The sequence below is a fragment of the Lynx rufus genome, unplaced genomic scaffold (assembly GCF_022079265.1).
Source record: "Lynx rufus isolate CCGP_SWC_20201006 ecotype Redwood Valley unplaced genomic scaffold, mLynRuf1.p SCAF_6, whole genome shotgun sequence".
NCBI lineage: Eukaryota > Metazoa > Chordata > Mammalia > Carnivora > Felidae > Lynx > Lynx rufus.
The window spans coordinates 134,983,168-135,007,656 of NW_025814878.1; the positions used below are offsets into that span (position 1 = coordinate 134,983,168).

Below are 24,489 nucleotides of genomic sequence, written 5' to 3' on the forward strand. Positions count from 1 at the left end.
GACAGAAATGGTTCTGGAACTTACAATCTTCTTCTCACGTTTGCTATTGTGCTCTAGTAGCATGTTGCTGCCATTGCTTCCTGAGGGCACAATGCAGCCAGGGTTATGTGGCTGAGGTGGAGGCATGCTCTGCAAAGGTTAAGACACACAGATGCATCACACACAGAAGACGCCGACAGCCGAAATACACGGTTAAGTACGTGCAAGTTAGCAAAGCAACACAAACACTTGTATTCCACAGGAGTAGTGCGGAGATTTCGCAGGCCGAAGTTAAAACCACTGATGAAGTCTGACAAGACTACACAGACTAATGGCAAATAGCATAACTGGTTTTATCAAATTAAAAAAAAAAAAAGCCCATCCTATTTTCCAAACACCTAGGGAACATCTTTCTCACATGGAACGTTAAAAAAAAAATACTTTGAAAAGCCGTAAGCAGAAAGAAAATAACAGCAATAACAACACACAACAAGTTCCCCCGTGACCCTGGGTGACCCACACGTGTCTACACGCAGCACCCAGCTTGTTAATGCACACTGTCGCTGCTCCCCAGGCAACACAATTCTGTTCTTTTTTACGCGGTACAGAGAACTCTGGTACTTACCTCCTGGCTTAGAAGAGGCCTCGCTTCAAGAGCTATCCTTTTCTTATGCTCCTCTTTTACAGGCATCAGGGGTTTGAAAAACTTTGGCGGCTGGGGAGAGAATGCTTTAAAAGGACTGACTGTTAAGGCGTGAGGGTTCTCGGATGTACAACCTGGGAAGGACAAACAGGCATGAATTCACAGGCACAGAGCACTTTAACCAGCGCACAGGAAGCACAGTCATCACCTAGCCAGAGGAGGAGGATCTGGTGTAACAAAGAAATTAACATGCTGATATTTGGCTAACGATTCAAACAGATGTGGGCAAGAATGGAGATGTATCTACCGAGTCACAAAGAGTCATCAAAGGACTGGGCGGCATCGAAGAAAGCAGAAACTAAATTTTCTACCTTCTTTTCAAGATCCAGCTTGAAGCACCACCTATTAGAGCGATTTCAACTCATGCTGATTTTCCAATGCTCTGAATTCCTGGACGCTACTGTCCGTACATGCATTTGGGCTCTTTATCATTTATTATCTAATTTTCCATGTATCTCATTCCACAGTTAGAATTTAGGATCTAGAATGGTACCTTTTTGTATCTTTCACTGCATATAGCAAGTGGAGGCTCAATAAACATTCAATGAATGGATCCTGTATAAATTTTCTTGCAAGCCCCTTTTCTCCCAAGCCACTCTGGCTCCATATGGCTGAGGAACAATTCCTCTTTCTTGCTTTCACTCATTTCTGGCCGTTTAGGGCCTCTTTTCCTCCTCCTGTACTTTCTTCCCAATTCTTTGGTACAGTGTCATTTAGTAGGTAAAATATAAGCTGATTTACGTATTCAGAGAATGCTGTTCCTCTCAGGGCACTGGAAGATTACACAGTTAAGGAATAATGCTGTCACTGATCAACCTCATTTCTGGTATCATTTTTGGAACCGCTCGGGGAATCAAAAATTTCTTGTAAAAATCTTTTGAGTACAAAAACATCACACGGGTAGATAGTCTTTTGGTAAAGAATGAAGTCTAACCATAATGTAATAAGATTTGTGTGCATCTCAAAACTGACTTCAAATTCAGGAAATGATGTGGGAAAAAGGATTTGAAAATTCTAACGTGCTACACAAAAAGCCGATTATTGTTATTATCTGGAAGATATACTGGCTACAAAGCAAAAAGAAATCAAATAAGTGAATGTGACATATTCTATTCAAGAAGACAGTTTAGAAACATCCAGCCCACTAAGAATTTCAGGTTCCTATCTTATTATACGCCACTTACAAAAGGATCCCCCCGCCCCATGCTTTTCCTAGAAATTATAAAGAAAGAACATGGAAAAACAATCTCACCACTACTTTCTTTACTCCTTCGAGGCGAATCCCTGGGTAAAGTTCCATAACAGGCTATATCTTGGTAACTGGAGCTGTAGTTAGACATGTCTAATTGGTTCTCTAACCAACCCTACAAGGAAAAGACATGGGTTAACTGCAATTAAGTTCCTTTAAAAATGAGAAATGAAGCCCAGATTTGAGTTTTGTTCTAATTTTTAAAGGCAGTATGTGCACTTCCTTATTTTTATTGTAAAATATTTCCAACATATAGAAGTGTATGAATGGCTGAATAACATGACCAATACTGTCATACCCAAGATACAGCTAGAGTGTTAATGTTAATCCTGTATCATGTTTGTTCAAGACTTAATAAAATCATTATGAACAGAGTAAAATCCCCTCCTGAACCTCTAAGGTCCCATTCATTTTCCTTCCTCCCCAGAGGCAGCCACTTTTATAAATTTGGTGCGTTATCTAGGATGACTGGGTAATTTAAAGACCACAATGAAACACTTTTCAGGGTGAAATGGTTCCACTGATAATTTTGCCTGGGTAGCAGGCATATACTGGGATTGCCCCAGACATACTAGGTGGTATGGTTACTCTACTCCATATGCCTGAGATTTAAAAGTATCAAACTGGCATAAGATATGGGTATACTAGAGAGAGAAAACGTGTATGTATCATATAAGTTTATTTAATCTTACTCCAACTTCTCAGGAGTTGGCTGCCACTAAAGACTAGATTTTAAACTTCTTGAGGGCAAAATCTGTGCTTCTATTCTTTGAATCACTTAGTCCCTGGCATAGGGACATATATACAATATATGTTCCAAGAAATATTTGCTGAGTAAGGTGATGTTGTAATACGTCCTTAATTTTAAATCCCCGATTTTACCTACTTGAAATAATTTTGATTTTGCTAGGGTAGATATAATACCTTCTTAAAGCATTGAGTTAGACCCGTTAACACACAGATATTCAATTATGTGTAGTATTAGCTTGATACGGCAAATATGCTAACTTACAACGTAACACTGAGTGCACGGTAATTTCATATCCACTATTTGAACTTGGAAATGGACATGTAGAGACAATAATCTGAATAAGATTGAGATAGGAAATCTTGAGATTTTCAAAACACCAGGATATCCTAAATTTTCAGACTTAGATTCTGTTAATAATCTAGCCATGGTAAATGCACACCTTATCATCTTCATCAAAGCCAGAAAGGTCTGGTCGGCTGGAGGAGACCTGTAAGACAGCAACGGTTTTATCAACGTAGTTCATATGTGTAACATAAACTACATATATAGAAATGTAGTGTCGCATTTACAATTGAAACCTGTATGACCTTCTCACGTCCCTCTTTATTCTGCAGTCCTCAGGAGTAACAACTACCCTCAATTTGGGGTTTATTATTCCCACACCAGCTTCATATAGTTACTTATATACATAAAATGGATGTACACATAAAAATATATGCACATCTTATACATAAAAGTATTACTATATGCACACATAATATATATTTTTTGCATATTTTTATAATGAAAAAAAGTGGTATTTTACCATGGTCTTTTTAATTAGTCTCATAATTTATTTGTTCTATTCTAGATAGATATGTAGGCCACTTCCAATTTTTGTCAGTTACAAACTATAATGAAATAAATTATTGTTACGGTCCCTAAGTACCACTCTAGCTGTACCCCACAATGATTGACATGTATACAATTTCGGCATTATTTAGTTCTAAATATATCCTATGTTTCTTTTTGAGTTTGTTTATTTATTTAAGTAATCCCTACATCCATGATGCTTGAATTCATGACTGCGACATCAAGAGTCACGTGTTCTACCGACTGAGTCAGCCAGCCAGGCGCCCCCATCCTATGTTTCTATGAGACGCTCTAGAAGTTATACTAAGGCATGGAAACCCTGGGCTGCAGATAAGGTTTGTGTGCCTTCCACTTGCTCTTCCATAGCAATTTTAGGGTCAGCTTATGAAATCCTATAGGAGATTATGTGGGAAATTTATACATCAGTTTAAGGAGATGTGCCAACTCTTTTGACACTGTGTGCTTCCATCAATGAACACAGTCTGTCTCTTCACGAATTTAGGCTTCATTTATGGTGATAACTGCATTGAGATTTTCTGTCTTCTTGATTCGGTTTTTGTAGGAAAATTCCATTTTGTTGAAGCTTTTACATTTACTGGTATAACGTTATTCATGGTTTGCTCTTAATGCTGTCTAAATCTCCATTCTGTTTGTAGTGATATGTCCATTTTTATTTCCAATAATATTTGAATTATTATCCCAGTATTTTTTCTTCCCCAATGAAACTTAAGTAGAAGTCAGTGCATTTGACCAGTCTTTTCAAAAGCCTGCTTTCCAGCTTTGTTGATTCCATTGTTAGTTTTCTATTTCATACACCTATGTTCTAATCTTTATTATTTCCTTCTTTATTAGGATTCTGCTCTAGCATTTATTATTACCTTAACATTTTTTTATTCTGATTTTGTTTAATTTAAAAATTATCTATCCATAAATATTTCTCTGTGAATCTGTAAAAAATACAGAATTCCTCCTCCCTTTAAAAAAACAATAACCACAGGGGCACCTGGGTGACTCAGTCAGAAGAGCACGTGACTCTTGATCTTGGGGTCATGAGTTTGATTAAAAAAAACAAAACAAACATAAACATAGTACCATTATCACATCTTAAAAAAATTAAGGGATTCCTAAATAGTATCAGATATCTTCCAGTGTTCAAATGTCTCATAAATATTTTCAATGAACTCTGAATCAGGATCACAACAATTTGTACATTGCAATCAGAGGGTGTATTTTGTCTCTTAGGGGTTTTCCCTGGTCATGATCTCACGGTTTGTGAGTTCAAGCCCCGCGTCGGGCTCTGTGCTGACAGCTCAGAGCCTGGAGCCTGCTTCCGATTCTGTGTCTCCCTTTCTCTCTCTGCCCCTCCCCCACTCATGTTCTGTCTCTGTCTCAGAAATAAACATTAAAAAAAAAAAAAAAAAAAAAAAACGATTATAGGGATTGTCTGGGGCTGCATTGTGGCCTGCCGTATGACAACTTTTATCAATGTCCGCCATGTTTTCAATCACTTCCAGGCAATTCTGGAGAGGAGGAAGGCAAGGATGTTGTGCTTTTCCTTGGCAGGATCTTACACCCTGCTGCTTCTGGAAAAGAGACTGCTTTGCAACTGTCCATGCCCTAGTCTGTCCTTTCTTCCCATGACAGTGTTCCTCTGCACTAGAAGCAGTTTCTGTCAACTGGATTTTCCAGATGAACCGGTTGAGGAACAGAATCCAGTGGTCAGGGGAGAGACCAGGAACTAGAGGAGTGTCTACATGAAGGTGCCTGGAGCCCTGTCACACTGATGGGCAGCCGAGTAGAATCCACCAGGGCAGCTTGAACAGGGCATAGAAACGGACTCACGAGCAGCAGCCAGGATTTTTAGCTGTCTCTGCCATCCTCAAACCAACTACATGCATTTATGTCTCAAGAAACTTCTTTCAAGGACATAACTCTATGACCAGGAATCCGTAAGATCCCACTAAAGGCTCAGTCATGTGACCATACCAGCGCTCTCTGCTGTGGTTCCCTAGGGGAGGACAGGCTTGGTGCTGCGGGATGCCCACACCTCCTGTGGGAGGCCCACAGGGCCTACTCCCGCCTGACTCCAGACCCCTTACGCACCGCCCCCACACCCTGACACACGGCCAGGACTCCGCAGAGCCTCAGCAGGGTGCACTTACATTGTGAACGTTTGGCGTGCTTAGGCTCCTCCGGAGATGCCGAGCTTTCGTGGACAGTGCTTCTTTGACCGTGACCGCCTGTAAAATTTCACGATAGCATTTATTTTTTTTTCCTTCTGATAACAAAAATAACATACATTTAGTGTGGAACGTTTAGTAAATATAGAAATACGCATCGTTTTGACCCCACACTCCCTCCCAAATTTACAAGAGCTGGGATCTTTATTGTACCCCACTCATTTCTTTTTCCTTAACCTACCAAAAACGCCTGTCATAAATAAAACCAAGAAAACTGCTGAACTGATTTATGGTGTGGATTTTTTACATAGGTAGGCAGAGAAAACGCAGAGGTACCCGTAAGTATAGATGTCATTTGCAAAACCACAGTCAACTTTTATGCTGTTTGTACTTTATTCATGCAGCAATTTTGGTGGGACTCCCACTAAAGGAAGGGTTTTCTGCCAGATGCCAATCTTTTTTTTTTTTTTAATTATTAAAAAAAAATTTTTTTTTTTAACGTTTATTTATTTTTGAGACAGAGAGAGACAGAGCACGAACGGGGGAGGGTCAGAGAGAGAGGGAGACACAGAATCTGAAACAGGCTCCAGGCTCTGAGCTGTCAGCACAGAGCCTGACGCGGGGCTCAAACTCACGGACCGTGAGATCATGATCTGAGCCGAAGTCGGATGCTTAACCGACCAAGCCACCCAGGCGCCCCCAGATGCCAATCTTAGTACTTTTGTTGCTCACAAGGCACTTTCCAGTAACTTCAACTATTGCCTCCATGGATGACAATTCCTGTCTTAGAGTTCTACTACCTAGACTACATTCACCTGAATGTCCCGTTGTTGTTACAGAAGTTAACCTGGACCCCAAAATTAGGGACATGGTAATAGCATGTGGTTACACCTGTGGACTTAGGAGTCAAGCCCTCCAAGGTTTACAACTGACTTTGTACCACTTGTTAGCTGTGTAGCCTGTGGCGGGTTAGCTTATTACCATGGCCTCAATTTTCTCACTTACCAAAGGAGATTGTGACAGTGTTTATTTCCCTCCTAGGGTGATCTTGCAGATTAAATGAAAGACTGTATTTAAATCACTCAGGCACAGTACTTCCAGAGGAAGTATTTGATAAAATGTAGACATTATTTTAATTTTTGGTAATACTATTTTGTCCAAGTAACTACATCATATGTGTGTGTGTGTGTGTGTGTGTGTGTGTGTGTATAAATGTTTACTCATTTCTGAGAGACAGAGGCAGAGTGTGAGTGGGGGAAGGGCAGAGAGAGAGGGAGACACAGAATCCGAAGCAGGCTCCAGGCTCTGAGCTGTCAGCACAGAGCCTGATGCGGGGCTCGAACCCACACACTGTGAGATCATGACCTGAGCCAAAGCTGGACACTTTACCGACTGAGCCACCCAGGCGCTCCTCAAAGTAACTACTTTGTCTAATGAGACTGCTACTCAAGTCTTCCTTCTCTCACAGACTCAGAGTGAAGGTGTTTGGTAAATAAATTCATCTTTGTCCATGTGGAGGGGAAAGGGCTGGTGATCTCATCCTCTGGTCCAGATACTGCTGTTACTTGCCTGTCGGAGCCGTTCAAGACTCAGAATGTTCTCCACCTGCAGCACGCCTCGCGTGTACTTCTCAATGTAGGTCTCCCCATCGGAAGTGCCCTCGTTTTCACTCCTTGCTGCCATGAGAGCCAGTGTTTCCCGGTCCTCAATCTCTTCTGTTGCCTGAAAGGACAAGGCAATGACAATGCTTTTGTGTGAGTCATCTTTTAATCCAAACTGTGGTGAGGAAGTGATTTAGATGTTCTAAGAATTAACATATTCTCCAATACCTGTATTTCTTTCTTTCTTTTTTTAAAAATAGGCTTCCTGACCAATGCAGAGCCCAATGTGGTGCCCAATGAGGGGCTTTGAACTCACAACCCTGAGATCAAGACCTCAACTGAAATCAAGAGTCAGACGCTTAACCAACTGAGCCGCTGAGGCACCCCTCCAATACTTGTATTTTGATATTTCTAAAAAGTAATATGTATTTTACCTTTGGTATATTGGATACTAATTCATAGGTGACACCACAGGAATAAAGTATATTCTTCAACGATATTCTCCTCTTCAAACTCTGGGTGAAACTCTGCCAAGGAAAGGAAAACCGAATTAAGCAATATGAAATACTATATATGTTATTCAGCCTTTTACAGATTGCAGAAACATTATCAAGGCCTACATTTTTGATGCGCATACAATGCTCAGAAAAATAAAATCAAAAAAATCCTTGTCTCTGACTCTGAAGGACAACAGTGTCCAGCTGTCATTTGGGGATCAGATAACAGAATCTGCAGCCCATCCAGGGATTTGGGGGGCTGCTCTTCTCCCCCATGGGCAGCCTTGCTATTGGTCTCGACAGGGCTGAATCAATGTGTCCTCCTCTCACAGGCAGAAGAAGGCTGGAGAGGCTCAGTTTGGCCTGTAGCACCTCTGAGATGAGACCCGGGAACGCAGCAGGGATTTATTTACAGCCCGCTTCTCATCCTGTTTTGTCATTATCCTGCTGGGATTTGTCACTTAACCTATTTCGAACAGCGAAATGTCACCGCCCCACTGCCTCCTAGGATGATGCGTTTCAAGTCGGCCAAGGCAGAGAGCCCTCTGTTGGGTGACATTTACCTCTGCTCTCTTTATGCCCCATTATGTTGGGTCAACGAGAATCAGGCTGTAACTTGGCTAGTGTGGGAAGCACTTGCACTTCCACTGTATCGGCACCACAAAACCCTACCCTGTGACAGGACGAAGGGACTTCAAGCTCATGAAGGCAACGGCAGAATCAGGCCCCATTACTACCTGTTTGTTGTAAATATTGGCCGCAATCCGTTTTCGTAATACTAACTCCATAGCAGCTGGGTGGCTGAGCTGCACCGTGGTTTTCACTATGAGGTAAATCCTTTCATTCTGCGGCGTGACCCTATTCAGGTGAACGGAATCATGCACTGAGGAGTCCCAAGAGGCTGTGGCTGAAACCTAAGGACGGGAGAAGGGGGAGGCGGAAAGAGACACGGCTCAGGGGTGCACATGTACACCATGCACAGAAATAAACGCAGCCCCACCGAGTCATACATGTTCCTCCTCACCTCTTCTGAGCGACAACACACATTCTACTTTTCCAAGTTCCCCGGTCCTCTCCCCCAGTGCAGACCACGGCAGCTTCATGGGAAGAGAGGCCCTTGGGCTGTGCACTAACCGGAAGCCCACGAACAGAGCCTTAGGGCTCAATTACCTCCTCGTCGCTGTGCTTTATGATGGGCAGGTAGAAAAACTGGCTGCCGTGCTCCTTGGGCAGGATGGAGTTCACACCAGACGCGTGGGGGCCCACGAGCTGCTCGTTGGCACTGAGGTCATCCGCTGACCAAATCCAGGGCACAGAAACAGAAGTGGAAGGAAAAGTCATTTTTTAAGCAAGCGCCAACATTTTTAAAATGTGTTTTCCACTGATGAAGTTTGCAAGTAACACACTTTCATTTCTTTCCTTCCTTACCCCACAGTTGAAACAGAGACTCCAAAACTCACAATAGCTTGTATCCTTTCCAGGGACAACTAGGAGAGCTAAAAAGGGACCCTGTGAGTCTCTGATAAAATGGGCAAATATATCCCATAGGCAGTCCTAGGAGCAAATATTTTCCCTACAAACACACACCTGAAACTTTGCTTTCTGATGTCAATTCCTTGTGTAACCTGGGGTTAGGCTTGTGTCCTACTTACATACCTTACACACGATTAGAGACTGGAACAACTAAATTAGCAATTTAGAATCAAAATTCTGTGGGGTGCCTGGTTGGCTCAGTTGGTTAAGAGTTCGACTCTTGGTTCTGGTTCAGGTCATGATCTCGTGGTTCATGAGTTCGAGCCCTGCTTTGGGTTCTGTGCTGGTGGCGTGGAGGCTGCTTGGGATTCATTCTCTCTCTCTCTCTCTCTCTCTCTCTCTCTCTCTCTCTCTCTCTCCCCCCTTCCCCACTTGCACTCTCTCTCAAAATAAATAAACTTAAAAAAAAAAAAGATTCAAAGTTCTGAGTACTTGGGAGAACTACGAGGATCACCTTCGTCCAGAGCCCTACGCCATGTGGGATTCAGCCTTCACAGATCTCTGTAAGTGATCATCCAACCTTTGCTCTTATCCCCCCAAAAACAGAGAACTCACCACTTCATGAGGCACGCATTTTACTTCCAGACTTAAAACAAAATAAAACAAAACAAAAAACCTCTTCATATGAAGAGCCAAAGCCAACCTCCCTGGGTCTTCCCTCCAAAAAAGAGGTTTCCAGGCTGTGTTCTAAGATTCTAGGGGCCGTGTCAAAGAGCCTACCTGAGCCTACCTACCTCCCCACTTGGCAACTCTGCTTTTACCTTCTACAAAAGGGGTTCCATTTAAGATTGCATTCTGAAGATGGATTTTACTGCTAAAATACTTGAATACAAGAACTTGAATACTTGAATACAAGAACCATCATTCTTGGTTCACACAGGTTTGGTCTAATTGCCATAGTAAAGAACAACCCTCAATGCAAGGTTATAGTGTAATCATGTTCTGATATCAATACTATTGGGGGTGGGGAGCAAATGGCACTAGTTAGAAATGCAGATTCCTAGGCCACTGCAAAGTTTCAAAATTCAGAATCTCTGTGGGTGATTACCTTCTCAGGTAACTCCTATGTCCATTAATGTCTCTAAACCATAACTGTTTTAACGTGTGTTTTTGTTTGTTTGTTTGTTTGTTTTTGAAGTAGGGTTCATGCCCAGTGCGGAGCCCAGTGTAGAGCCCAACATGGGGCTTGAACTTGAGACCCTGAGATCAAGACCTGAGCTGCACCAAGAGTCAGACACTTAACTGACTGAACCACTTGGTGCCCCAGTTTTAATGTTTTCATGTGTAGTTTTTAACCTCTCGGTACTCTCTTTTAAACTGTGCACTCCTCTGTGGGATAACCAGTGATGCTGTGTGTCAAACTTCATGCATTTGGTCGGACTAAGAATGCCACCTAGACACAACAGACGAGTGATTAGAAAAGTGATTCAAGGATCCCAATCAGGTGGGTCTGAACAGATTACAAATCTCAGTTAAATACAAGAACACCTAAAGCACTGGTGGTTACTTACCATTCAAATCAAGGAAGAGAACCGGGATGTGGGTTTCCATTCCAGGTGGTGGGATCCTAAATTCAACAACAAAATTTAATCATAACAAAATACATGTTTTACATCTTGTTAGATAATCAAACACCACAGAGGCACGGAAGAGGAGGAGAACTGCTGTGGAGATACAGATTCTATGAATGAAATATTTTCACATTTCTTGATGTCCCTGTCAACACAAATCATGAGAATTATGTGACTTCCATAAAGAACTACCAGTGAAACAAAGATTCTTTGAAGCCTTTCTAGAAATAATTCTAGTAATGGGAAAGAAGGGAAGGGATGCTGTTAAGAATGGAGATGGGGAAGGCGCCTGGGTAGCTCAGCCAGTTAAGCGTCTGACTTTGGCTCAGGTCATGATTTCACGGTCCATGAGTTCGAGCCCCGTGTCGGGCTCTGTGCTGATGGCTCAGAGCCTGGAGCCTGCTTTGGATTTGCGTCTCCCTCAAGTGTGCACTCTCTCTCTCTCAAAAATAAACATTAAAAAAAAGAAAGAAAGAAAGAAAAACAATGGAGATAGGGGGCAAGATCAGAACCCAGAGGAAATAAACAATAAAGACAACATTGAAAAAAACTCACAGGAGGCGAGAATGAGAGACATATAAAAGGCCCAAAAGAGGGGCACCTGGCTGGTTCAGTTAAGCACCTAACATTGGCTTAGGTCATGATCTTGCCGTTCATGAGTTCGAGTCCCGCATCGGGCTCTCTGCTGTCAGTGTAGAGCCTGCTTCGGATCCTCTGTCCCCCTCTCCCTCTCTCTCTGCCCCTCCCCTGCTCACTCTCTTTCTCTGTCCCTCTCAAAATAAATAAATACACTTAAAAAATTAAAGATATATAAAAAAAGGCTAAAAAGACAATGAAAGACAAAAACGACCAAAGCAGTCAGCGTTTTATCAAAAACTGGCCCAGGTGCATCCGAGTCACCTAGTGGGGAGGGCCTCTTAAAATGAAAAGTCCTGGGCCCATCTTTTCTCTTGAGAATCAGAATACTCAGGGTCAGGACCCACTGTACAGTCGAGATGATCTGAAGTTTGGAAACGGCTCAAATGAAGGTGACTGAGGTAAGGAGAAAGACTGTCTAGACAAGGCCTCAGGAAGCAGAACAAGACTGGGAATGAGACGTCCATCTGTTAACACGTGGCCAGCAGATAGACCGTGTGTGTGCCCTACAGGATTCCAGTACAGCAGGGGGCTGTGTGGGGAGAAACATCATGTTACAAATTATGTGCCAGCAAATTTGGATTTTCTGGTCTCATAATACCATCGAATCCATTATACTTCTCTCTGTCATTATGGACACAAATAACATCACTGATGTTTCTACGCCTACCCTAAAGACACGATCTGGGCGTGTATATTCTCTGTTCAAAAGCAATCCAATTTCTCCTAAATGCCTAGGACACATTCCTTTTTTTTAATGTTTATTTTTTTTATTTTTGAGAGAGAGTGAGAGTAGGGGAGGGGCAGAGAGCGACTCGGGGGCACAGAGGATCGGAAGTGGTCTCTGTACTGACAACACAGAGCCTGATGCAGGGTTTGAACTCACAAACTGTGAGATCATGACCTGAGCCAAAGTCGGAAACTTAACCAGCTAGGCCACTCAGGAACCGCTAGGACATATTCTTGTAAAAAGAACGAGAATGAGAATAAGCAGCAGCAGGAGCTACCATTTAACAAATGGGCGCCATGGACAACGTATTTTTAATATATTAACTCTAATTCTTACAACAGTCCAAAAAAAAAAAAGGAGGTCCATTAATAGATTAGAAATAAAGCCTCAGAGAAGTTAATGAAATTGAACACTTAAAGAGCTGCAGCTGGAAACTAAATTCAGATCTACTGGACTGCAGAGCCTAGGATACCATGCTGTTTCTCATGAGCATTGGGATGGAGTGATCAATTGACTGATCACTGTTATTTAGTGCTCGAGAGCTGGTTACTGCGTGTTAGGGACCAAACAGAGCAGGCACTGAAGGCTAATAAGAAAATATATTTTCTCCCCTCTCCAAATAGACCCTGGAAACACCCTTCTTTCAAGTCCAACTAAGAGAATTTCTGGAGATCAGGAAACCGTGTCCAAAATGCTCATGTGGAGAAACTAAGACATGTGGTATTTGGTTGCGGGCCAGCTAATCCTCACTCCCCGGCTTCCCCGGCAGAGGAAGTTGGCTGCAGTGGGGGAGGAGAGAAGGGAAGGCAGGACCAGAGATGGGTGGCCCCTCCCTGGGCAGCTCACGTCACTTAGCATTTACTGTGACAGCCCTGGAAAGGCACTGGCACGCCTCTGGTGCCGGCCGGCCACCATCATGTCAGGCCTGCGTGGGGGGAACGGACAGCACTTACCAGTGAGCGGGCGCCCCAGGGACCCCGCTGCCCGGTGCAGGCACCAGCACGGCGTTTCTTTCCTCCGTCAGTCCCACCCACTGCTCCACAAGCCGGGCCTCCCGCTCCACGTCGTCCTCTGTCTTCTCTGCAGGACAAAATGAGGGGATGGGCGCCGAGGGGGGGGGGGGGCGAAAAGACAATTTCCAAATTTATTTTTATTTTAAAACATGTTTTACTTTTGAGAGACAGAGAGTGAGCATGTGTGGGAGCAGGGGAGGGGCAGAAAGGGAGAGAGAGAATCCCAAGCAGGCTCAGCACTGTCAGCCCAGAGCCCAATGCAGGGCTCGAACTCACAAACCGTGAGATCATGACCTGAGCTGAAGTTGGACGCTCAAGCCACCCAGGCACCCCGACAATTTCCAAATTTAAAATAAATGGGTTTTCATTCGGTAACACTCCCCAAGTGGCTTAAACATCCATGATGTTCCAAAAAAGGACATGAGGCTTCGAAGCTCCGGCCTGAGCACCCAGACAAGCTCTCAGGGGCCAGGACTCTCGCCTGATGGACCATCAGGAAGGGACGCAGAAACAGCCTTGGGACAGGGATGAGAATACAGGTTGTTTTTCCTGGTTCTGTACTTGGGGGAAGTTGTTCACAGAAGAGTCTGGGCTTCCTAATGAGTCAAAAAGGGATAATACAAGTTATGTCTACTTCACACGCTTCTTGGAAGGAGCCAATGAAATGATGGGTGTGACACCGCCTCATAAAACTACACACTACTTTACAGATGACTGAAACCCCCAACATATGCACTTTCTACAACTAACTTCATTGTCCTTCACGCTTGTTAGGAAAGAGATTTTATTTAATATATTTTGAAGTCCTTGGATTCATAATTCAACTCTGCAGCTACAAAGGTGTAGTCAAAGTGAGTTGACATTAGCAGGCCGAGCTCGTACACAAACTGATGCCAAGAATGTTGAGCCAAGGGGTGCCTGGGCAGCTCAGTCAGTTAAGCATTCCACTTTGGCTCAGGTCATGATCTCACGGTTTGGGAGTTTGAGCCCCACGTCGGGCTCTGTGCTGACAGCTCGGAGCCTGGAGCCTTCTGCTTTGGTTTCTGTGTCTCCGTCTCCCTCTGTCCCTCCCCCACTCTCATTCTGTCTCTGTCTCTCTGTCTATGTCTCTCTCTCTCAAAAATAGGGGCACCTGGGTGGCTCAGTTGTTTACACGTCAGACTTTGGCTCAGGTCATGATCTCACAGTTCGTGGGTTTGAGCCAAACGTCAGGCTCTGTGCTGAGGCCTTAGAGCTTGGAGCCTGCTTCGGATTCTGTGTCTCCCTCTCTCTCTCTGCCCCTCCCCTGCTCATGCTCTGTCTCTCAAAAATAAATAAAAAACACGAAAAAAATTAAAAATGAATGAATGAATGAATAAATAAATAAATAAATATTAAAAATAAAAAGAATGTTTAGCCAAGATTTTTTATTGAGGGGGAGCTTTTGCTAACCTCTACCTGAAATGGATAAACATTCATAATGTGTCCTTTGGTACAGAACCAACCACAATGAACGGATCATAAAGTCAGGATGAGAGACTAAGGGTTTTAAGAACATACTTCTATGCTAGAGTCCGAGTGGCTGTTGCCAGTATAAGCAAACAATCCCTGGAGCTGGTAGCATTGGGTGGACCAGCTTAAGCCAACCTGCACCAGCTGAGCACACGGCTGCCACCCAAGGGGAGCTGGGCGCTGACCTGCCAAGGGCTGTGGTTTCAGACGTGACCCTCTAGCTGCCATCAGTCCCAGGGTCTGAGCCCAGAACACCTCATAATGAGATGTCGGTACTGACCGCATTTGCATTCATCAAAACAAAATTTGAGTTTATTTTTCTCAATTATTATTTTATTTGGTAATCTATACCCAGTGACGGGCTCAAACTCAAAACCCTGAGATCAAGAGTCGCACAGTCCACTAACTGAGCCTGCCAGGCGACCCGAAACAAAATTTGAGTTTAACATTTAGTGTCACACAGTTCACTTAGAGTTTTGTGAATGCTTATGACTTTCAAATTCAATACCATACAAAATGATTCGCTAACATCTATAATTGTCACAAGGTCAAAAAACTACGATATCACTGTCCAGCTGAGAGGAGAAAACAACCTGTTGTCACTGTCTCGATGTGAAAAAGCCAGTCCCGGGAAAGAGTTTAATCTCACATACCTTTTTTATTGCTGACTTTTTTAATCTGTTCATCTAAGTATTCTCGTCGTTTGATGAGTGCGTCGGACCACCTTTCCCTCACAGAGTTTAAGTCTTCTTCCTGACATCAGGGAGGGAAAACATCTTCCTGTAGAGTGCACAGATGGCTATTTCTTTTTTTTAACAAAGATGTTTACATCGATCAGGAAAGTTTTCATTAGGAAAGGCCATTGAACATTGCTGTGTGATTAATATGCAAGAAAGCAAAGGGGTCTCAGAAACACAGCATGCTGATCGAGGAACCCGTTAACTCAGAAATCAGAACCCCTGGATTTCCGAAAGGATAATTATACTTAAAAGCAAGAGAAGCTCAAGCTACGCCAGCTGTTGGGATGATTCTTCTATGGTGTGTGTGTGTGTATGTGTGTGTGTGTGTGTGTGTGTCTATATGTGTGTTTAAACTGGAGCTACTTGTTTGAAGGATGTGTGATTCCAAGCAGAGACACCATGAACAGAGCCCAAACCATGTAACAGCAAATGGAAATGCAAAAAAACCAGACATCCTCATAGTTCATAGTTCAATGGCCTCATGACATATAGTTTCTGAAATGCAAAGAAGGGATGAGCAGAGAACCTTTCAAACTTGCTGCCAACATTTCACCTCTGACCACTACCATAAGGCTAACCAAAAATCTCCCATGCAAACACCCAACATGCATCAGCCATGCTTTAAGGACCCCCAGAAGCAGCTGTTGGACTTCTCCGTGAACAACGTGGCAGGAAGCACACAGACAGCAGCAGCACGTTAGTTAACAGCGTCGCCGAGGTCCAAGGGGATACTGGTATTTCCTCGCAAAGTCTGTTTTTGTTTGTTTTCTTTCTTAGTAGAGTTCTGAGGTCAAGAAATCCACCAATTCGACTCAAAATGCTCTCTGACTTGCTTAATTCCAGTCTAATCTTTAAGACACGACAGTAAGAGCAGACACAGAGGACCTCTGAGGCTTTACCTGCAATGTACCCACAGTTTACATACAGAAAGGCTCACCAGGAAACTATGGAGAATCACCACAAAGACTAGGGACCAAACCCAGAAAACCTCATTCTTGACTTGCTGCCTGGCCTGTTACTATCATGCCATGTTCCACGACAGCAGACCAGCCACTGCTGACTGGGTACAAGTTCAGAGGTACAGTCTTCCCCCGCTAAAATTCCAGAAGAAAAAGCTGAGATTTAAATTCTCTAAGTTATGGATAATTAAGCTTGGTCCTAACAAAAGAGGAAAACTGGCAAAATAAAACTAAACTACGTGCAGAAAATGTTTTGCAATTTCCTATCTGGCAAGAGACTTTTAAACTAAAATGGCGTATTAGAACAATACTACTCTCTTGGAGGTGAGGAGAAAAGACAAGACTCTACTCAAAGATTATGAATGCATAATTGTACAAGTTGTAAAGTCATTAATTTAATACAGCAATGATGGGCTTGCTTAGAAAGTCTTTACAGGCTCATTCAAGATGGCATAGCGGCAATGCGGTATTCTGGTCATACATTTTGAACGGACAGAGAAATCTATAGAGAGAGTATTATATCCCTGATTATGCTTAAAGCAAATCCAAAGCGAGTGAAACACTGCCATAGTCTTGCTCGATGGTCCTCCTTCCTCCTCCCTGCCCTCTGCTTGGCGGATGCCGGCAATTAGCAGTAGCTGTGCCCCATGCCACAGATCGACAGCAGCAGTAATACCTGATAACTATCCATATCATCACCATCCTCATCATCTCTCTGGTAGGAAAAAAATAAACACAAAGGACATGCATTTTGTTTCTCAAACAGCATACAAATAATTCTTTAAGCGTAGCACACGCATTACAATGGACAACACATAGAACACCAGCATAATAAAACATTTACATGAATTGCAAGAAAGGTTTAGTGGATTTAATTCACTCATCTAGAATGACGAACTTGAGTTTGGTTTGGTTTGTTTTTAATAAAGAAAACAGTCATTTAAAAAACAAGAACTCTCTTAGATGGGAATAAGAACCAACATCATTGAGCCAGGCCTTACTCTACTGTTACGTGAATGGTGGATATACATCGTGGGGTGGGCTACTTGAGATCTGGACCAGGCTTAGAAAGACAAAATGGCAAAACTAGACTATTCCTTCACCTCATAGTTTAACCATGAGGCAGTCAGGGTCCTGAGGGATGAAATGATTTAACCCAAGGTTAAATCTGCCAAATAGTGGCAGAGTCAGGACTGGAAGCCAAGCTGCTAATTTCCCCGCTCAGTGCCCTTTTCCCTGCACCACACCACATGCACTGAGGAAATCATCACAGGGGAAAGCCCACTGGGAGCCTAAAGGCCATTCACATACAAAGTTCTGCATTGTACTATTGCAACAAGAGCACAGCCCGCCATATTGAATATTGTCATCCACTACTGGATATATTAGCATCACACCATTGTCATCCACTACTGGATATATTAGCATCACACCAATCAGAAAAATCGGAACTGTCCTAAAATTCAGAACTGTCCTAAACCCATGGCAATAGTTTACAGTAAACTGCATAAACAATTTTGGCAAAAACATTTGGCAAAACAAAATCACCATGTTGAAAATAAATTAGGACTTAGTTGAGACAGTTTTCCTTAGACACAAGAATAAAGAAACTTCCATTTGTAGAGAATAGCCTGTATGGAGGCAGATTCTACTGAAAGTGAATGCTGAGCCATATAACAATCTTCTTTGGTTTTTCTATGGCTATTGGAGGGTTAATATTCGAACAGGCAGTGAAGTGGTCTAGTCTTAAAAAGACAAAGTGTTTTTGTTCAAGAGCTTTAAAAATATAATTACATTATTCTCATATCTAAGTATACTTCCAAATATGCTGATTTTAAAAAGTGCTTTAGGGGCACCTGGGTGGCTCAGTCATTTAAGCATCCCACTTCAGCTCAGGTCATGATCTCACGGTTTGTGAGCTCTTCATGAGTTCAAGCCTCACATGGGGCTTGCTGCTGTCAGCAAGAGTCTGCTTCTGGTCCTCTGTCCCCCTCTTTCTCTGCCCCTCCCCTGCTTAACACTCTCTCTCTCAAAAATAAATGAACATTTGTAAGAAAATGCTTTAAAAATATAGTTAAACATATTCTCTGCAAAGACTGAAAAATCCACTCTTGTTTTAGTTTGGTGCCCATCATTATCATTTGAATAACTAACTTATTAAATGCATGCCTAATACTGAAGTAATTTTTCTTTTTACTTTTTTTTTTTTAACGTTTTATTTATTTTTGAGACAGAGAGAGACAGAGCATGAACAGGGGAGGGTCAGAGAGAGAGGAAGACACAGAATCTGAAACAGGCTCCAGGCTCTGAGCTGTCAGCACAGAGCCTGATGGGGCTTGAACTCATAAACCGCGAGATCGTGACCTGAGCCGAAGTCGGATGCTTAACCAACTGAGCCACCCAGGGGCCCCGTCTTTTTACTTTTTTTAAAAAGATTTTATTTTTTAAGTAATCTCTACACCCAATATGGGGCTCGAACCCACAACTCCGAGATTAAGAGTCATGTGCTCTACTGACTGAGCCAGCCAGACACCCCCGAAGTAATTTTTCTTGACTTACTTCTTCACATTAATGAATAAAGTACATGTAGCTTGAATTTATCATTTTTTAAAAAGTTTATTTATTTTGAGAGAGAAAGGGTGGGGGGGGGGAGGAGAGAGGGAAGGAGGGAGAGAGAATCCCAAGCAGGCTCCACCCTGTCAGCTCAGGGCCTGATGTGGGACTTAAACTCACAAACTGTGAGATCATGACCTGAGGGGAAGTCAGATGCTCAACCGACTGAGCCACCCAGGAGCCCCACTAGAGATGTATTAAAAGTGCAAATAATCAATGCTTATGAGGTTTCTCAAATAGGAACCTTCAGTCAACTGATGACCCTCTATTTTATAGGTCATGATTTAGGACACAGATTCAATGTTTTATCTAAGATCAGAGATTTATTAAGCCTTTACTACTAAGCCTTTACTACAGATGGGGATCCCAGGGAATTATTAGGTCTACTTCATCATTCTGGAGAAGACAAAAAAGGAACTGGAGGTTTGTGTTACTTCAACAAGGTGACCAAGAAGGCCAAGCTAGACTTAAGAATCCAGATCCCCCCACTCCAGGCCAGTGACCTTTCTACCAGGCCCTGTACCCACCCCCAAATTTGATGGCCTGAGGGAGGGACTGAGCTGGGACAAGAATCCACACCCAGTTTCCTACACCACACATGAGGAAAAGTCTGGGGGAGAAGCCTCCCCTCAAGCAGCAGACTGTCCTTATGCCTTCCTCCATAGTCTCCCTGGCTCTGACAATCAGGGGCAATTTTGGCTTGGGAAAGGGAAGGCGATGTCTGACAAAGCTTTGCCTTAAGGCCTAGTCGTCCAAACCAATGTTCCTTTTATATATTATTTTTTTATAAAGAGGTGTTTTTTTTAATTGTTTTTAATGTTTATTTATTTTTGAGACAGAGAGAGACAGAGCATGAACGGGGGAGGGTCAGAGAGAGAGGGAGACAAAGAATCCGAAGCAGGCTCCAGGCTCTGAGCTGTCAGCACAGAGCCCGATGCAGGGCTCGAACTCACAGAACGTGAGATCATGACCTGAGCCGAAGTCGGACGCTTAACCGACTGAGCCACCGGGCGCCCCTATAAAGAGGTTTTTTAATGTTTATTTATTTTTGAGAGAGGGAGAGACAGAGAGTGAGTGGGGAGGGGCAGAGAGAGAGGGCCAGAGGATCTGAAGCAGGCTCTGAACTGTCAGTGCAGAATCCGACATAGGGCTCAAACTCACGGACAGTAAGATCATCACCTGAGCCGAAATCAAGAGTCAGACGCTTAACCGACTGAACCACCCAGGCACCCTGCCAATGTTCCTTTGAGCTTTCAGAGAAGTCTCCGCCTGAATGCCAGCCAGGGAAATGAAGGAAGCTGAGATGAAAGGTGGATCATTCTCCAGATGGGCGGCTTCTGCCCAGACCCCACAGAGAAACGTTTTCTTCTGTTACAACAGGGAGTGCTCCCAGTCACATGTGGCTCACAGGAAGCCAGAGTTGCACGGGTGGCTTCTTCCAGTTCCTAATTCATACCCGCCTGTAAACTGCGGACTGAGTGAAGCACAGGCCTTCTCTCAGGCCACTGGGGGCAATTTCCTGATCTGAAAGTTTGTTCTCAAGGAGTGATGAGAGCTGTGATTGGTAGTAAGAAGACCAATTCTTAGATGTTCACATCTTTTACTTTTTATAGATATTTATTTTTAAATTTATTTTTAAATCTTTTTTTAATGTTTGTTTATTTTTGAGAGAGAGAGAGAGAGAGAGAGAGAGAGATAGAGAGAGAGTGAGAGACAGAGTACAAGCAGGGGAAGAGCAGAGACAGAGGGAGACACAGAATCCGAAACAGGTTCCAGGCCCTGAGCTGTCAGCACAGGGCCCGATGTGGGGCTCAAACTCATGAACTGTGAGATCGTGACCTGAGCCAAAGTCAGAGGCTTAACTGACTGAGCCACCCAGGCGCCCCTTAAATTTATTTTTAGAAGTAATCTCTATATCCAAGGTGGGGCTCGAACTCACGATCAAAGATCAAGACTTGCATGCTCCCCCAACAAAGCCAGCCAGGGGCCCTCTTATCTTTTAATTTTTAAAAAAGAGAACAGAAGATTTAGTAAGGGGGGATTTAATGGACAAAAACGATCGTGAGGACAACTTTTAATTTAAATAAAGAAAAAAAAAAGGCGGCTTTCAAAGAACTGTTTAATTATGCCTGTGTATGGGGGCGATTTTTTAGTAACAAAAGTGGATCAGGCCAGGTAGCCATGCCAAATACCCGACATAACATAACTGGGGCCAGATATAAAATCCACCTAAAGTAAATGAGTAAGAGAGCATTCATACGTGTGCTTATAAATAAAATTATTATTAATCAACACAAAACCAATACAGTATTTTAAGTCTTATAAAAAGGACGCAAATGTGAAGGGAAGGGTGCAGACATAAGGTCAAGGCAAGGAGTTCTGTCACATTCCTCAAAGGTCTCCATCACCGACTGCCTTAGTTCTTCATGAACCGATCTTCGTTAAATACCGCTTCAGCTCGGCTTGTCTTACCTGGTAACTGTCCAGCCCTCTCTGCAGCTTGGTGGACCGGGCAGTGACACAGCCAATGGACACAGACAAGATGGCTTCCACCATGAGCGGCAGTGTCCCTGAATGCTGCACCGGTTTCACTGTGACTTGTACCCTCCGGGAATGGCCCTGCAGAGGTCGGGGGTGGGATGGGAGGGGCGCGACGCAGCAGTGGGCACCAGGGATGGGAACGGTGAGGGATGGAGGGAAGAGGAACGGGAAACACAGAGGCAGATAATTAGAAAACTCCCAGAAACGGTGTGTTACGAGTGGGACGAGAAAGGACACATGAAACAGACAAAAACAAGCCGGGTACCTGTCTGAGTTGAAAGATGCCCCCTGTGTTGACATCTTTGGCCTGGTGGAGTTCCACTGCCGCGTATTCCCCTAGCTCGTTCAATTCCAATATGGAAATCCACATTTCTACTCTTCGAGTTACCTCATTCCACCTGCAAAATCACATTCCCATGAACAACGGTGTCACTGCCCAGGGACGTTGTGAGTAACAGGAAAAGAGTCACCATCCACTGAGCACTTTCTATGGGCTGGGCACTGTGCTATGTATGTCATATACATTTTCTTTTTTTCTTTTTAGTTTTATTTATTTATTTTGAGAAAGAGAGAGAGCATGAGCAGGGGAGGAGCAGAGAGAGAGAATCCCAAGCAGGCTCCTGACGCGGGGCTCGAACTCATGAACCGTGAGATGACTTGAGCTGAAATCAGGATGCGGATGCTTAACCAGCTGTGCCACCCAGGCACCCCCAAGGCTGGTTTTATTTCCCCAGGTAGGAACGCAGCTGTTTTAGTCCTGTTTCTCAAAAGGATTTGCCTTTCCCCACATTGAATGTCTTCAATGACTGCTAGTCCCTTTTATCGTTCCCATTTCACAAAGGAGGACACAGGCCTGGGGACCCCTGCTCTTAGCCTCCGTGTTAGTGCCAGCCTTGACCCTGCACCCAGCTCAGCCAAGTACAAACCTGTCATGCAACGTTCTTGTCTTCGCATGAAGAGAGTCGACTTCCCAGATGGAGCTGCCGTTCCCAGCACAGCGGTGGCCCCACACCTCAATGGCCAGGGCTCCATCTGACAGGAACTCCAGGAGCTCTTCTGTCACGGTCACCACGTAGTCCTGGGATAAGCGGAAGCAAGGAAAGAGTGACAAGGATCACGCATAAAGCAATTGGGTGAAATTTCCATTTTGCCTTTTAGCCTCATAGAGATTCACTTTGGAGGTTGTTAGTCTGATCCCAACCTTAAAACCACCTGTGCGGTTTTCAAGAACCAGAACATTAGTTCTGGAAGGGGCAGGAAGAGGTGATTTAATGCAATTTCTTTCTTTAGGCAATGCGGACACTGAAGAAAGCAACCTGTCCCATGTCATAGAGCTTGTGAGATGCAGAAGTGAATCCTTGCTTCCTTACACCGGGTTCATTCTGGGTTCTGAAGGACCACTTGATCTCCTGCTGCCTTGGACTAATCAGCACATCATAAAAAAAGAACATCTGATTGCTCCTTGCGATGGCGTGGGAGACTAAGAACAGAATTAAATTTCGTATGATTATTTTCATGGGTCTGTGCTCTTGCTCTCAAACTCTCCTGCTCTGATTCCTCATCATAAAACGCAGACAGAGGAGCGTGAGGGCATGAATGCCGAGTGGGCTGAGAGGTAGATCACCCTGAACGCTGTGGCAGGCAAGGGACCAAGCCATGCTTCTTTCCAGCAACAACTCAGTGAAATCTCAGGTGAAGACAACCCTGTGGCTCTACTTTCTAGAAAGACCTGTGCTATACTGACTTAATGTTCTACTACTTACCTTCTTATCTAGTTTATTTGGAGACAGAACCAGAATTTTAGAAGGAAAACAAACTAACGATCAATTAGTACAATCTACACATTTTATTTTTTTTTCAAACATAGGTTTCCTTTCTTTCTTTTTCTTTTTTTTAAGAAACAGAGAGACAGAGAGACAGAGAGAGAGAGAGACAGAGAGAGAGAGAGAATACATGTGTGCGTGAGTGAGGGAGGGGCAGAAGGAGAGAGAGAGAGACAGCAAGAATCCCAAGCAGGATCCAGGCTCAGTGTGGAACCCAACTTGCAGCTCGATCCCATGACTCTAGGATCATCACCTGGGCTGAAATAGAGTCAGACCCTCAACCAACTGAGCCACTTAGGCACCCCAACCTACACATTTTATTTATGAAAAAAACCCCAAGGTCACGCAGTGAATCCAAGGTCCCTGAGACTAGTGTTTCTCAAACCAGTTGTTAACCAGAATGTACTTAAAATTCAGGTTTCATACTCCTACATGAATAGCTTTGTGGATCCAAAGAAAGATGGGGAATATTTAAGAGTATTCAGACACAAATAACAAAAAAAAAATAATAATTAATATGGGTTTTCAGAAACAGACTTGGGTGAATACAGGTGGAAAAAAAAGTGGGCCATTTATTTTCAGAAAAAGAAAGACCTGACAGTCTTTACTTATGTGAAATTTGATAGGTATAGAACCAGAAAGAAAATGCACAATTTCCAAAGGAAGGGGTTTGGAGTATTTGTTAAGGATTGTGCAAGGAAAAACAAAATTACACAGAAGAGAGTCTGTCTGTCAAAAACAACCTGTTGGCAGTCTGATGTGAAAGCCAGGAAGGGTAGGTGATGGTCACAAGATGGGAATAGCCAACAGTCACCAAAAATTCACCTTGTCCATTTACATTTTCTTTAAAAACTCATATGCCACATTGGAAATGCTATGCTTAAAACACTATGCCATTAAAAAAACAAAAACAAAAACAAAAGGCTATTCCATATTCAAAAGAATTAAAATATCTACAGCAACTTGCATGTTGAGAAGTTCACATAAATTAAAATAATGAAGTGGGAGGCATCTGGGTGGCTCAGTT

At 43.4% G+C, this 24,489-nt stretch overlaps 1 protein-coding gene across 3 annotated transcripts in view; it reads right to left on the bottom strand.

Annotated features, from left to right (window-relative positions):
* The window catches only part of KIF13A (kinesin family member 13A), a 209,641-nt gene that overhangs the window by 13,290 nt on the left and 171,862 nt on the right, over positions 1–24,489 (bottom strand). Inside the window, exons 23-38 of one of the 3 annotated variants that reach the window (XM_047101544.1) lie at positions 22,566–22,717; positions 21,905–22,037; positions 21,571–21,717; positions 17,162–17,200; positions 15,440–15,539; positions 13,236–13,362; positions 10,857–10,912; positions 8,983–9,107; positions 8,550–8,726; positions 7,750–7,842; positions 7,284–7,436; positions 5,697–5,774; positions 3,122–3,169; positions 1,935–2,046; positions 605–756; positions 25–129 (exon numbers count right to left, since the gene is read on the bottom strand). In XM_047101544.1, the coding sequence (XP_046957500.1) occupies positions 25–129; positions 605–756; positions 1,935–2,046; positions 3,122–3,169; positions 5,697–5,774; positions 7,284–7,436; positions 7,750–7,842; positions 8,550–8,726; positions 8,983–9,107; positions 10,857–10,912; positions 13,236–13,362; positions 15,440–15,539; positions 17,162–17,200; positions 21,571–21,717; positions 21,905–22,037; positions 22,566–22,717 (1,797 nt within the window). The remainder of the gene's footprint in view (positions 1–24; positions 130–604; positions 757–1,934; positions 2,047–3,121; positions 3,170–5,696; positions 5,775–7,283; positions 7,437–7,749; positions 7,843–8,549; positions 8,727–8,982; positions 9,108–10,856; positions 10,913–13,235; positions 13,363–15,439; positions 15,540–17,161; positions 17,201–21,570; positions 21,718–21,904; positions 22,038–22,565; positions 22,718–24,489) is intronic. The other 2 variants (XM_047101541.1, XM_047101542.1) reach the window with 2 other exon arrangements.